At 35.9% G+C, this 16,480-nt stretch overlaps 1 protein-coding gene across 2 annotated transcripts in view; it reads right to left on the bottom strand.

Moving 5' to 3' along the window:
• ASCC3 (activating signal cointegrator 1 complex subunit 3) overlaps positions 1 to 16,480 on the bottom strand; it is a 253,509-nt gene that overhangs the window by 209,106 nt on the left and 27,923 nt on the right. For both annotated transcript variants that reach the window (XM_079780725.1, XM_079780724.1), the window contains exon 5: positions 2,646 to 2,766. In XM_079780725.1, coding sequence (XP_079636851.1) covers positions 2,646 to 2,766 — 121 coding nt within the window. The remainder of the gene's footprint in view (positions 1 to 2,645; positions 2,767 to 16,480) is intronic.

The following is a 16,480-nucleotide window of genomic DNA, read 5'->3' as shown; positions in this document are numbered from 1 at the left end:
CACCTCCTAAGGATCCTGCGGGGAGTGGGCCTAAGCTGGCAGGCAGACATCCCCCAAGAGGTCCCAGATTGGAGAGGATGCAGGCCGGGCTGAGGGACACCACCCCCACCATGTGCACAAATTTTGTGCACCGGGCCACTAGTTGAAAAATAAAAATTAAAAGTTGGATTAATTTTAAAAAGGTGAAGTCAATAAGTATCTCTATATAACACCTAGCAGGCTGACAAAAATGAACACCAAATTCTTAGAATTTTTATCACAAAACTAGATATTTAAACTCATGCCTTTTCCTCTGGCAGATGCTTATTCTTAATGTTCCTAAACTCCGCTGGCTTACTACAGAGTTGGATAAAGCACTAGGTGGGAGCCCTGTTAAACCAAGGCAGTTTGTAAGTATTCAATACACTTAAAGAACCAAAGACCTATAGAAATACAAAGTAATTAATACCAATTCTTCAAAGTTTCTACAAATCTCCAAGCTGCTCAAGGAAACTATCAGTAATCAAAGTATGGGATAAAGGAAATCAATATGAAATTTTAGATGTAAATCCAGGCTGTTTTTATAATTTCCTTTTAGTGCCATACTCAGAAATGTGAGGAAAAGGTGGCATAATATAGAAGAAGGATAAATGTTGATGAGTTTGAAAAAGAGTGTTTTCATTTCTTAACGCTCATACACTTTTTAAAATTTCCAAACTGCTTACAAGGCTGTCAAGAAACTTTCAGATATAGAGCAGAAATGTTTTCCTGATTATCATTTAAAACCTGAGTTTGGCATCAGTTGTGCCAGAGTAAGTCAGACATGTTTATAGTTTTGCCTCCCTAGACAACTCTCTGGGGTTTAACAATCCTACCTAATAATAGACAAATATGCAAATTGACCATACCTCCGACACGCCCACAAGCCACGCCCACCATCCAATCAGAGTGAGCATGCAAATTAACCCAAACCAAGATGGCTACAGCCACAGAGAGCAAGGTTTCCTAGGTAACAGAGGAAGCCAAGCTTTCTGCCTGCCCTTGCCAGGCCTAAGCCTACACTCAAGCTACAAAGTTTCAATTATAGAAGGTAAACAAATTCAAACAAATGGCGGCAGAATGGAGCTTGAGAGAGCAGGCCAGTGTTGCCGCTGGCATCAGGGGAAGCAAAGCTTTCTGCACACCCTGGCCGGGCCCACCCACTTAAGGCAACAAAGTTTCAATTATAGCCCCAACAGAAATGGCTGCCGGTCTCGGAGGGAGCCCCAGGCTTGGCTCCGCTCCAGGCTACAAAGTTTCAATTGTAGAAGGAAAATAAATTCCAGATACCAGGGCCTCTGCTTGGGTTGCCAAGGGGCGTGGCCGGCCTGCAAACCACCACAGGCCCCTCGCTCAGGCCACCCCACGCCCCAAGGGAACCCCCACCTGATCCGGGACACCCTTCAGGGCAAACCAGCTGGCCCCCACCCCTGTACCAGGCCTCTATCCTATCTAATAAAAGAGTAATATACAGATTGATCATCACTGCAACACACAATAAAGCTGCCCCCATGTGGTCAAAGATCCTGCCCCCATGTGGACACAAGATGGCCACCACAAGATGGCCAGCAGGAGAGGGCAGTTGGGAAGCACCCAGCCTGCAAGGGAGGACAGTTGAGAAGGACAAGGCCTGCAAGGGAGGGCAGTTGGAGGTGATCAACCCTGCAGGAGAGGGCAGTTAGGGGTGACCAGGCCGGCAGAGGAGGGAAGTTGGGGGCAAACAGGCTGGCAGCAGAGTGGTTAGGGGGTGATCAGGCTGGCAGGCAGAAGCAGTTAGGGGCAATCAGGAAGGCAGGCAGGCAAGCAGTTGGGAGCCAGCAGTTCTGGATTATGAGAGGGATGTCCGACTGCCCGTTTAGGCCCAATCCCGGCAGTCGGACATCCCTTGAGGGGTCCCAGATTGGAGAGGGTACAGGCTGGGCTGAGGGACCACCCCCCCTCCGTGCACGAATTTCGTGCACCGGGCCTCTAGTATATGTAATACATGGCAATATAAACGTTCAATTCTCTAAGTGTGGTAATTATTGCAGTTAAGTAGGAGACTTGTTTCCTTGCATGTATGCTTAAAATTTTATATTAAATACTCAGGATGTCTGCAACTTCCAGTCACTGTTCAGCAAAAATTTTAAATGTAGGGGTGTGTGTGCTCATACATGTGTATAGAAAATTATAATGAGAAGAGAGAAAGACAAAGATGGGGAGGGAAAGTAAAATGTTAACGACTGGTAAATCTACATAAAGGGCATGTTCACTGTACACTCCCTGTACCTTTAAACAGGTTTGAAAGTTTTCAAAATAAATAGTTGGGAAGAAATTATAACATTACTTGGCCCATACTAATGGTTATATGTATTTGTTTTTAAAAAATGTTTGTCTATTCAAATCTTCTGCTAAAAAGAAAACCTATGCCATATATAAACAAAAATAGAATCTTGGCCACACTACCCTTTTTTAGGGCATTGATATTTGTTTAATACATTGCCATATCTAAAATATACTTTTAAAAGATGTTAACAGTAAATTATATAATAAACCAAAGGATATTAAAAGTATAATTACATTAAAATGATTTGCTAACTAATGCATTTTTTCCTTTAAATTAGAATCACCACCAAATTCTTTCTTACCTTGAAGAGCCTGCAACTTATAGTCATTTGAAGAATTAAGAAATCTATCCACAATTGTAATTCTGTTCTGAAGAAGCTTCTCAATAAGTTCAATTCCATCAGGTCCCAGCAGTTCAAATAGCTTATAAGGGGGAGAAAATCACAACATGTTACCTCAAAATTAACTTTTTAAAGTTATTAATACCCTAATTCCACAGAGTCCTACTTAGAAAAAAAAGCTTTACAAAACAACTTAGGAAAGAAAAGTAACTTCATATTGTTAAGGAGCAATAGTTACAGAACATGACTCAATCTTTAAAAATAATTATGGCTTACTTATAAAACTCTACATCACAGAATATCAAATCTTTACATTTGTTTTTTCTTAACATAACCAAATGAAATTCTAAAATTAATTTGCTTTATTAACATACTGTTCTAGTTATCCCAAATAGAGTACCATTTTTCTTACAACTTACTACATAACAGTTATCTTTTAAGTTAAAGAATCTGAATGTTTTAATCATGACATGCCAAATTTTCAGTGTTTAATGATTATTAAATTATTTTATTAATAATTGATTTTCAATGCGTATTAAATCCAAAATCTAAAGCACGGTACTGCAAATGCTTTATTTAACTTCATAAAAAGTCTCCATACATATCCTCCCCAACTATGCAGAGTGGCTGCCAAAGATTAAGTTGATTCCAGAGTGAGAGAATGAATTTTAGGATTCAGAGACTTTCAATTACAAAACTCTATGAAATAACTGTTGCAAAAAGCCTACAGGTTTACTCAAGTACAGTTTGGGATATTATTTTTCTCCTGTCTAGAAATGTTATACTCTAATTTTGCATGTGAAGATTTTATCTTTACCAAATTCTGTTCTCAGAGATTCCACACAAATAAAGTCACTATTAAAAGTAGAAATTTAGCCCTAACCGGTTTGGCTCAGTGGATAGAGCGTCGGCCTGCAGACTCAAGGGTCCCAGGTTCGATTCCGGTCAGGGGCATGTGCCTTGGTTGCGGGCACATCCCCAGTGGGGGGTGTGCAGGAGGCAGCTGATCGATGTTTCTCTCTCATCGATGTTTCTAGCTCTCTATCCCTCTCCCTTCCTCTCTGTAAAAAAAAATCAATAAAATATATATTTTTTAAAAAAAGTAGAAATTTAGCCCTAGCCGGTTTGGCTCAGTGGATAGAGCGTCGGCCTGCAGAATGAAGGGTCCCAGGTTCGATCCCAGTCAAGGGCACATACCCGGGTTGCGGGCTCGACCCCCAATCAGGGGGTGTGCAGGAGGCAACCTATCCATGATTCTCTCTCATCATTGATGTTTCTCTCTCTCTCTCCCTCCCCGAAATCAATAAAAGTATATTTTAAAAAATTAAAAAAAAAAGAAATTCATGTTGAGTATATATGAAACATTAAATGTTTAATAAATAGTTTATTCTTGCTGTTCTTTTTACTGACATTATCTACACACAAGGCCATCCTTCTTCCATCTAGCCTCCAATGATGGAACAGCTCTTCCTCCAGGCAAAGCATCATGGAAAACACTGGGGCCCCAATCACTCTCACCCTGGCTCTCACAACAATGATTCCACACAAGGAGAGGAAGGCTCCCCCACTTCCATCAAGTACTCAGCTCCTAAAGCAAGGCTGTCACTCAGAGAGATGCTTTCCATTGTCCCCTCCCTCAGCTGCAGAGCTCTGCCTCACAGATCTTGGGATGTGTGTGTGGGAGGGGAGAGGGGGAGAACTAGGCCATAAAAAGAATAGAGAAATATGTAAAACAGAAAGCAGTTAGTGGTTGTTTAGAGTTGAGGGGGGCGGAGGTGGAGGGATAGAAGCTAAAGGTTTGGAATTTCTTTCTGTGGTGATAAAAATGCTCTAAAATTGACTTTGGTGAGGTTTGCACTTATCTGTGAATATACGAAAAACCATTTATTTGTGTACTTTAAATGGGTAAATTATATGCTAAGTGAATTATACAGCATGGGGCAAATGTAGGTTTATAGCTGTTTGAATGGAAAATAATACAATAGTTAATAAATAATAATTCAAGAATAAACTGCTTTGTGAACTCACTCCTGTACACCTACTTTTGCTTCACCCTGTATATCAATAAAGCTATTTTTTTTTTAAATTATGAAACAGATTACTTAAAATACTAAAAGTAACAAAAGATCGCTTAGTGTTGAAAGATAAAGATTAAATATAATTTTCCCAATAAGTATTTTAACTGTTTTGAATTTCTGTTAGACACAAGCCCTGTGCTTAATATTAAGGGTGATAATCGGAAAAAGGTAATTGCAATACATATTTACATTGCTACTTTTCCCCAAACACACTCCAAACAAATTGCAGTAGGAAATGTTCTCTGCATAAAACATGAAATGTCCTTTATATCCTATCAACTCTCAGAGAATGTGTTAATTCCTAAACTGAGACCATTTCTTCCATAAGAAAATAATTCCTTTTGGTAGAGTTACCTTTATACACATTCTTTGCTAGTGAAGGTTATTTAATCTGAAATTAAATGTTCACACATGATAAACTAGAGATTCTGGTTAAAAAATTTTAGTCCACAACGTAATTTTAAGATCACAGTACAAAGAGCACATTATTTATACAAAAATAACACACCTAAGACCTAGCAAAAGGGACAAAGAGGCTCTTTTGCTCTGAATAGCAGAACTTCCATAACTCCAAGATGAAGAATACCCAGCAGAATTCTGAGATCAGCTGCCATCAGGTTTAAAGCAATCCTAAAATTATGCTTTTCCTAACATTTGCCATTTTTATCCACATTGAGAGCAGGTGCAGCTCTCGTTCAAGATTTGCACTACAAACTAATTTGGCAGCGAGAGTGACTGTAAAGGTACAGCTGTCTGGATCACTGGTCTATGCACTGACACAATTCCAGATGCAATCAAATTAAAAAAAATAAGGGGAGGGAAAGGTAACTGTGGGCACAGAAACAGACATCAACTACAGAGTTTTAAAGAAAGAAAAAAGAATGCAGTTTTCAAACAATACAAAGGCATGTATCACTATCCTGGCTATAAATTAAGGATATTAAGATTTTAAAAGAGACACAATAGGAATAGACAGGTAACATCCTTTTCCTGTTAGATGTTAAAGTCATTATCATCTATTAAGACTTCCTAAACAGACAAAGGTTCTCAAAGTTCTCATTGTTATTATGAATCCTTTTTCATTAAATTAAATAATTAAAGTAATTTTTCATCAAATTAAAATGATGAATGGAAACAGTCAAAAAGTTAACCAACAGAATATGTTTCTGAGATGCCAAATATTTCAGAACATGTGCAGACTAACTTTAAAGATATTACTTCCTTGTTTCTTATTTAACGGATGAATGTAGTTTGTTAATCTCTCAGCAAAAGTAACCCCCACTTTCCACTGTATTCTAACTTATGTCATTTTTTTATTACAATTGGAAAAAGGCTATAATGGATGCAATATTAAATATAACCATAAACCTTTAAATAATATACAAGGAAAAATTATACTATAAATCTTATGAAAATGGTATTATAAAAGATATAATGGACCTAAATAAGAAATATAAAGCTATACTGAAGGGTGGGGGGGTACACAGAGATATGCTGGGGGTTTGTGAAACCACAAAATAAATAAAAAACATACTTGGATTTAGGGCTCACTCAAATATTTAGAGGAAAAATATTTCAAAGGAAAACACAATTCTGGTCATGTTAATGTCTTGTTTTAATTCTACTTCTCAGGTTAGTAAAAAAATGTTGAATAAAATAATATGTAATCACTAAAACAGGCTTTAAAGCAGATAAAATTTCAACATTTATAAATGCTTTGTCCGTTCTATTTTTGTTTCCAACTAGTCAATTTTAAAGAATTCATTGAAAGTCAACAAACTTCCAATGGCTCTCCAAAAATCTAAAGATGAAGTACTGAATTAAACTGAACTTCAGAACATCAAGGTGTGATTCAAAAATATGGAAGTATATTCAATCACATTTTAATACCATTAACAAAGTTAAACATTCTTTTCAAAACAGTATTCTTTTTAATTTGCCATTTCTATGTATGTTTTAGAAGTTATAATGTAATCTACGTAATTTAAAATTAAATAACTACATTTATATCAGGGATGCATTATCACAAATGATTAGAGGGTAGGATAAAAAAGTTTTAAGTACTAAAAGTTTTAAGTAAGAGACCAATGCTTAATGTATCATTCTCTTATAGAAGTTTTTTACAATTTAACAGTTTTCTGATCTGGGCATGTTTTATAATCAATATCTATATTTAATATATTTTTATGAAAGTTATTAAGTGAATGGTGTTTCTGAAAATTGCTGCTGCTTTATAGAATTTAAAGAAATACATACTATGTATAATCCACTGATACCATCACTGCTCATTTTCAAAACTACTGTATAACTGCATTCTAAGTCAGCAACCCAGTCATTACATAGTTTATATTATCCCTTGTCGGTCAACTGAATTTAATAATTTAATGAACTTATGAATACTAGTATAGCAGTTTAGGAAAGGAGAATAATCAGCCAGGGCTCAAATTGTCAGCCTGTTAACTAGGCGTTAGGACTTTAGATGACTTTTCTGAGACTCCATTTCTCATTTGTACCGGGGAAATAAGAGTACATACATATCCTTTGTAGGGCTGTGATAACTAAAAAATGTATTTGACACCATGGCTTGCATATAATAAATTAACTTTAGGTATTTAATATTATCAAATAAATGAATACTAAAGGAAATAAGCGAAGTACACAAAATAATCTGCTATCATGAAAATAATTATTTCCCAGGCAAGGTATTAAGTGTTATACATATAGAGCATATATTTTACATTGTGTTGATCTGAAGAAATATTAAGTAAATCTTTGCCAAGATTTATCATTTAAAAATAATCATGATAGAATGGTTCAAAGAAAACACTACAAACGTATCTAGTAATCAACTATCACATGTAACAAATATTAACAAAATATATGTGACATGCATATTTATTTCAGCACTTTTTCCCAAGGAAGTGTGCTCATGATTATAATATGTACATGGATATATTCTCACTAATTTCTGCTGGTAAATTATTCTTGATTCAACGGTGAAATTAAATAAAATATATCCTGGCACTCTGTAAAAAGAAGCAATAGGTTTGAAAGAACTTCTCCATCTAAAACTTTATTCATTGGTTAGATCACAGATTCCGAGTTAACCTTCCTGCCCATCATCACTATGTCTCCACTTCAATCTGTCCTGTACTAGGACCTAATAATCTTCCTCATTGTCAGCTTTCACATACACCTTCCCTAGAAATTACAATTGGGGTCATCTAAGCTCAGTTTGGAAGGGACCTTCTAGAACACCTAAACAAAGCTCTCATAAGAGCAATAATTACTGCCATGGGAGGGCAGGATAACAGGGCAGTTGAAAACTTGGGCTGGAGACAAAAAGAACTAAATTTAGTAACAATACCTAATGATATGACTCTGAGCAACTTTCTTAAGCAATCTGAGCCTCACCTATCTCGTCTGTTAAAAGAAATTACTATAGTGTCTCACAAGTACTTAATAAATACTGCTATTACTGACAAATTTTTTCAGGCTAATGAACATCCAACATACTTCGACCAGCAGGAAATCTTATAAGGCAGTTCATGCCACTGCTAGACAATCCTATATAATAAAAGGGTAATATGCAAATTGACCCTAAAGGCAGAACGACAGAGAACGACTGGTCACTATAATGCGCACTGACCACCAGGGGGCAGATGCTTAACACAGGAGCTGGCCCCTGGTGGTCAGTGCGCTCCCACAGGGGGAGCTCCACTCAGCCACAAGCCGGGCTGATGGCTGCGAGTGCAGTGTCGGTGGCAGGAGCCTCTCCCACTTCCTCGGCAGCACTAAGGATGTCCTACTGCGGCTTAGGCCCGCTCCCCACGGGAAGTGGGCCAGAGTGGTCAGTCGGACATCCCCTGAGGGCTCTCAGGCTGCCAGAGGGATGTCTGACTGCCAGCCTAGGCCCTATCCGCTGGGGAGCGAATCTAAGCCAGCAGGTGGACATCCCCCAAGGAGTCCCAGACTGCAAGAGGGCACAGGCTGGGCTGAGGGACCCCCCAAGTGCACGAATTTTCATGCACCAGGCCTCTAGTGTTAATTATAAAATAAACAACAACCTTCCTTATATTGAGCCCAAACAGTCTCCCTATAGCTTTCACCTATCAATCTACTGTGCACACTGGGGTTACAAAGAATGACCTACAAGACAACCTTTCAAATATCTGAAGATAAGGCAAAGTAGTAGCCACACTTCACGCACAAGTTCCTTTTTCCCCAGATAAACACACATAAATCCCTTATTAGTCATATAACTTGATTTCTAGATGCTTCTCCATCCAGGCTCCTTCAGAAAACCTTTTACGGAGCCTCTTAAAAATTGGCATCCCAAACAAAACATATTTTAAATATAATTTGATCAGAGCAGGTGACAGAGACTAAAACAACTTTGTACTAGATGGTAAACTTTTCTGAACATAGCATAAATGGTAACAACATCATACTGTTGGTTCAAACTGAATGTGTAAATAAATAAAAACATTTGGGTTTATGTTTGTTCCACAGGAATCCCAAGTTAGCCAAAATTCCCATACTCTGTACTTTGTGTAAATTTTGAGCCCAGAATTTCAAATGAATCCCTTATTAGATTCACTTTCTTCCCGTTTCTTCTTCCAGTTTTTAAAGAGCTTTCTAAATCCAGACTCTGGCATCCATCATGTCAGTAAACATTATCAATGTTGAATCTGTCCTGAACACAGCTCAATGACTATGTCTTCATGCAAATTATTGATTAAAGCACTGAGGACAGGACAAAAGTTAAAAAATTGCAGGGAAAAAAAAATGAAGACTTGGCCCCAGAATGGCAATAAACCAATACTTAGGGACACGTTTTTCAATCAACTATTAACTCCATCTAACTGTATTAATCACCAGTGGAAGATTCTCTATCTTGTTTGTCCAATTCAGATACTTTGTTGTTTAACATTATACCCACTAGCTACATGAAGCTATTTATGTTCTCAGTAATTATAATTATACAAAGTTGAAAGTACAGTTCCTGTTATATTAGCCACATTTCTAGAGATCAACAGCCACATGTGGCTAGTGGCTGCCATGTTGGAGAGCAAACAATATTTCAATCATTGTAAAAAGACAACACTGTTCTAGATGTTTTGTTTTTACTCTAAAATGCTCTGCTGAGATCTAGACACAATATATTTACATAGCATAATTTATGTCTAGTTATATCATTCTATCAAATTAGATATTTTTAAAGCCTGTAATTTTATATTGAAGTTCACTCTTTGTGTTGTACATTCTACAGATTTTGGCAAATGTATGACTATCGAATGTATCCATCATTATAGTATCACACAGAATAGATTCACTGCCCTGAAAATCCCTTGTGCTCTACCAATTCATTCCTTTCTCCTTTCTTTCCAACCCGTGGCAACCAATGATCTTTTTACTGTTTCCATGGTTTTGTCCTTTCCAGAATGCCATACAGCTGGATTTATAAAGTAATGAAGCCTTTTCAGATTGGCTTATTTCACTTAGCAGTATTCACTTACGTTCCCTCTAAGTAACCTGATGCCTCATTTCCTTTTATCACAGAATAATATTCCATTATATGGTTACTAGTGGCTCTGCGCACAAATCCATGTGCTAATAGCTCTCCGCCACACAGTAGCTCGCTGCCCTGCCCTCCTGTAGTTCTCCACAGCTCATAGCTTGCTGCCCCACCCTCCTGTAGCTCTCCCCACTTGTAGCTCGCTGCCCCACCCTCCTGCAGATCAGTCATTACCGTCATGGCATAACAACCATTTGCATATTACCTCTTTATTATGTAGGATTCCACCATTTGTTTATTCATTCCTCTCCCCCCCCCCCCCATTGAAAGGTATCTTGACTACTTCCAAGTTTGGGCAATTTATGTCTTTATTTTTTTATTTCTTTAAATTATGCTCTTTACATATATTATCATACCCATAAAAAATGGAAACAAGTCCTATTCAGAGACATGCTGAAAGCATATTACTAACTTGTATACTTATTTCATTTTTCCTTATTTTTCAAATCTACACTAATAAAAGAGAAAGATGCAAATTGACTGTACCTTCGCGATGCCCACCAGCCAATCAGGAGCGAATATGCAAATTAACCCAACAAAGATGGCAGGTTAATTTGCATACACAGGCGCCAAGCAGCCAGGGGCAGGGCGCTTGCGTTGTCGCCATGGCGACGACGTAGGCGTTCCACACCGCCCCAGCCACTCCGGGCCTCTGGGCAGCATGGGAAGGCGGAAAGGAGGCTCCAGTGCGAAGGCAGAAAGGTGGCTCCGGGCTGGAGCAAAGGCTAAACGGCGGCTCCAGCCGAGTTAAGGCTGTGCCAGCAGCCAGGGTAAGGAAGGCCCATTCTTGCACAAATCTTCGTGCATCGGGCCTTTAGTCTTTCTATAATAATACATATTACTTAATCAGAAAATATTTTATTTTATTTTTAAATAATACAAGCCAGTTTCTAATTTACCATTTTTTTCACATTTTGTCTATTAAGTACATAAAGCATCACTAACTTAGTGAACAAAAGTTTTTCACACATTTATCACATTTAGAGTAAACACCAGAAATTATATAAACAAAAAAAATCTTATCATGTAGACAAATCAGCTAATAACTAAAGTACAAAGGCCAATGATCAGACAATTTAAACTTCATTTCCTCTATCAAATCTTATTTTTCAAAGGAAAAGCCTTGATTTATCAAACACAATTTAACCACATGGGAATCACTCTAACATAAAACATCTTCTAAATGAAAAATTATTTTAGTATAATAAGATTAATAATTCTTATTTCATAATAGCAATAAAAGTAAATGTTTTAACTATCAAGTCACTTGAATTAATGAGAAAATTCCTTAGTCTAATATCTAACTGAAACTAAGAGGAATGGAGATGCAGTAAGTGAAGGGTGCTCATTAGAAGACATCATTTTGAACTAAGCTAATTAGGAAAATAGCAGCCTATGAATAAAAATTAAAAATTTGCTTGAGCATCTAAATAGCAATATTTATCAAATGGAGCAAGTGGATGAGATATTATATTCTAAATAAGCTAATTTCTTTGTATATCAAAAGAAAATAAACATATTCCAGATAAAGAAATACCCATAGCTCCTCATTACACATTTAATATTTATATGAGAATTATTTATTACAGTTCATGGTAGACTGGTAATATACAAGCAGTAATGTTTAGGCTTTTTCCTTATTGGCAAAGACAATAAAAAAATACAGCACTTATCATGGGATCTTTCTATTTGGGGGATTTGAAATATACTAAACTCTACCTACACAGAAGTTCCTATACAGAAATTCAATCCTCAAAAATATTATATTACACATCACTCTTTCTGGGTATCAGCTGATGTATAAAATGCATAAGGAACTAAGTTATGAGAACTATTACTCATATAAAACTGAAGACAGGATTAAAAGTACAAAAATAAAGCAAAACATAAGGCTTAACAATAATATAAGTAATAATGAGTTCCTGGTTTGGTGGTGGTGTTTTTTCCAGAATCATCAAAATACTTGCAAAGGCTGTAGTTAATATTCCAAAGACATAATGGAAAATAGTTAATTTTCCGTTACCTTGAAGAAACTTAATAGTTTAATTTTAACCCTAAATAGAAAGAATAGTTGAGTGTGTATTGATCACTATTGTGAAGTATAATTGGCATATACATTCTATATACTAAATTTACTTATTTTACTATTTTCAAGTTTTAGCTAAACCCTTAAACAGTTTATCACAACAAAAAATATGATAATCCTATAAGGATAATAAGAATTATTTGTTTTAAAAACAACACTAAAATATATTTTACTTTAAACATCTTAAAATTTCCTTGAAAAACCCTTTCCTTTTATGCTTAAAATAGGAAGGGATGATGCCTTCTTAAAAAACAAGTATTAGAGATTAAGATGAAGAAGAAAAAATGGCACAAAATTCATGCTTTAATAAACTTCCTCTAGTAAAACAGAAAAAGAAAAAATCTAACAGACACTTCAAACTTCAAAAAAGACAAATATGTCCCTGGACCAGAAATTAAGCAAACCAGGCAAAGCACTGAGATTAAAGTGACAAGCTGGGCTCCAGCTCTGGACAGCAAGGCCAGGTGTTGGGCTCCTGTGTGGTAACCTAGATGGAAACTGCTCCCTACAATTGTGAAGCTCCAGCTAGGCTTAGTTGGAAACCAGGGTATGGACATAGAGCTCCACTGTTCATGAGAAGGGGCTGAAAAGAATGATATTTGGGCCCACGGTTGCATGGGAATCTAAGACAGGGAGAAGAAACAATTTGGTTGAAAAAAAGCCAGAAATCAACTTAAAATTATAAAACTTATGAAGAAATCTTACACTAAAAATGATGTTGATAAAATCAATAAGGGAACACAAGTTCCCTCCAGAAAACAGTAATATGAAACGATGTGACAAAATACTTTAAAACAAGTAATACTATGAAGCTCAAAGCAGTTGCTTCCAGTAAAATAATTTAGGAAATAAAAGAGGGTATATGGAAACACTATAATTTCTATTAAATGTTTCTATAAACATAAAACTGCTCTAAAAAGTCTATTAATTTTATTATTTACTTTTTGTTGTTGTTAATTCTCACCAAGGATATTTTTCCATTGATTTTTAGAGACAGTGGAAGGGAAGAAAAGAGATACAGAGAGAGAAACATCAATGTGAGAGAGATACATTGATTGGTTGCCTACTGCACATGCCCTGACCAGGGCCTGGGATCGAGCCTGCAACCCAGGTACATGCCCATGACCCAAATTAAACCCGGGACCCTTCAGTCAGTGGACCAATGCTCTATCTACTAAGTCAAACCAGCTAGGGCAAGTGTCTATTCATTTTAAAAAGATGGTATACGATTCAAGAAAAAAAGGACAAAGCTATTGTCAATCACAAAAATTATTCTCTTACTATTGATAAACTTGTGCAAAGTTTAAGGATTATCCATTTGTGTTTTAAACAAATACTATCTAGCAAACTGCCTTATATATAAGTAATGAGCAATATGGGGTTGCTGTCTGTCAGCATTAATTACTGGGTCAAAAAACACATAGCTTTTGGAATATCTCATTGCAATCTATTTTATTTTTTCCAGACACAATTAATGTTCTTGAGGTCACTTTACTGTATATTTTTAGAATACTTCAAATATTATCATGATTATTATTAATAGCATAAGAAAGAAAACAAGTAGTTGTAAACAGATTAAAATGTTAAAGGAGAAACCCATTTCCATTGCGAAAGAAATGCATCTCTTATAACTGGATGTAGCTTGAAAGCTATCAGGCTTGTCCCAACCTCTTATGTATCTAAAGGTTGTTAAACTGTCAGATATCTCATTTTAAAAATAATACATGTTACATAAAGAAAAGCTAAAACAGGTGGGAAAAAAGTAAAGACCAGAGCAACAAAACCAAAAGCCAATTCTCTGAGTACAAAACAAAGCATTCCTCCAGCAAAAATAAAAAATCCTAGAGAAAAGGCAGATAGAAAGAAAGGAGCAACATAAACTAAAAACTAGTTTAATTTTTCAAATAAGAAGACATTATAAATATGTTTACAGCCGCCCTAACCGGTTTGGCTCAATGTCGGCCTTCGGACTGAAGGGTCCCAGGTTCGATTCCGGTCAAGGGCGTGTACCTTGGTTTCGGGCACATCCCCAGTAGGGAGTGTGCAGGAGGCAGCTGATCAATGTTTCTCTCTCATCGATGTTTCTAACTCTCTATCCCTCTCCCTTCCTCTCTGTAAAAAAATCAATAAAATATATTTTTAAAAATAAAAAAATAATAAATATCTTTACAGGTAAAAACTTGAGTATTCAGATGAAATGGCTAACTTCAGAGAAAAATATAATTGACAAACTTGATTTAAGAAGAAATATAAAATCTAACTAAATCAGCAACTACTGGAAAATTTGAACTGGTGATCAAAGTCTCCTCCAAAAAGACACCTGGCCCGACAGTTTTCAAAGCATACTAGTATCCAACTTTCATGAAAGAGATAATCCCTTTCTTATCGAAATGTTTGAAAATAGCAAGAGAAAAGGAAAAAGCTCCAGAAGCTTATTATATGAAGCTGGAATAACCGTAGGTATTAAAATAGGATGATTTACAAATTCTCTATTCAGGCTGGGATTCTAATCATAGTAGGAAGATAGAAAAACCATATAATGTACCAGTGTCTATCCAAGAAAGCCCCAAGAAAAAAAGGAGACATTCTGATTCTCATAAATTTAACTAAAGTCAATAAATGTATTTCCTTTTTAATTACAGGAGGTATGCATGTAGCACTTGTACTATATGTAATAAATGGTATACATTATACATTGCAGTAAGCCTATGCTTACTACATTCAATTTAGGAATGTCTTCCTTTGAGATAATAAGCAATTTTAGATTTGCATGTAAAATTAAAATGATATACGAATTAAAAACTAAGAATAATGAAGTATAGTCAGAGAAAACATTTAATACTGAATAACTTTGAAAAGGTTTTGAATTATTAGTCCATGTTGAACTGAGTACTAAAATAAAGCAAAGTATATTATTTATAACATTATAAATTATTCTTAGTTTGGTTTGTGGCATAATAAGTTACTAATATTCATACATTCCAAAATAAAATCTTAAACATAAAAATATGGCCATGAAAATGAGGACACCACGTATTTAGCATTTATTTTTCTCTCAAGAAAAATGTGCTAAGCAAATCTGTTTTTGCATTGCCAATAAACTAGATAAATTATATTTTCATAATAATTAATGCTCATTATTTATAGGTACTTAATCTAACACAATAATGTAACAAAGCTAAAATCAAGGTCACTTACAACTTAATAAAACTATTTGGAATGTGAACATTATTTATGTCCACATATTATAATTAATTATGTGTATAGTAAGTAAGGTTACAGCTAAATATGACTATATGTATATTTAAAAGCTTACTTTACATTTTCATATATATAACAAATTGACACCTTCCTTGATTCAAAGAAAGAAGATATGCTGATTTTAATTGCCTTAGAGAAAACAAATTTACAGCTATCATATGCATGTATGTATGTGTGTATGTGCACAAGAAGATGAACAAAATGCATCAAATTTTAAATATTCAAATGCATGCTTACAGCAATTTCTAAATCTAATAATCAGACTAACATGTTTACAAAATGATCATTAAAACATTATCCAAAATGTTTTTTATCTCAACTACTATTAAAACACAGAAATGTATCCTTTATTTTACTAATATGCTTAATTTTATTTCTTTCTCATATCAATTTATTACAGATATCTCTCAATATATGCAACCCATGTGTTCCTCCAAATTAGACATAACAACACTCATTATATGAAATGCAATTTTCTTGCCCATTTCTCTTTTAAATGTATGTATGAAAGTTTTAAGAGGAAGAAGCTTAAAAAACAAGATAATGGGCCTGGGTTGGTTAAACTTTTTTAAATTACCTTTTTGTCTCCCAAAACCTAAGAGTACCTGACACGCACAATCCTATCTAATAATAGAGTAAAATGTAAATTACCATCACTCCGCTACGCCCACGATTGGGCGGTGGGAGGCTGGGGGGCGGGACTCGGGGTGGCCTATCTGGCCATTGAGAGGCACGGATCCGCTGCCACTGAGGGGGGCAGGACTCCCACCCCCTGCGACTCTCAACAGCCAGA

Source organism: Cnephaeus nilssonii, assembly GCF_951640355.1.
Source record: "Cnephaeus nilssonii genome assembly, chromosome: 9".
NCBI classification, from domain to species: Eukaryota; Metazoa; Chordata; class Mammalia; order Chiroptera; family Vespertilionidae; genus Cnephaeus; species Cnephaeus nilssonii.
The sequence above is the reverse complement of the archived record's forward strand: the minus strand, read 5'-3'. Positions and strand labels throughout refer to the sequence as shown.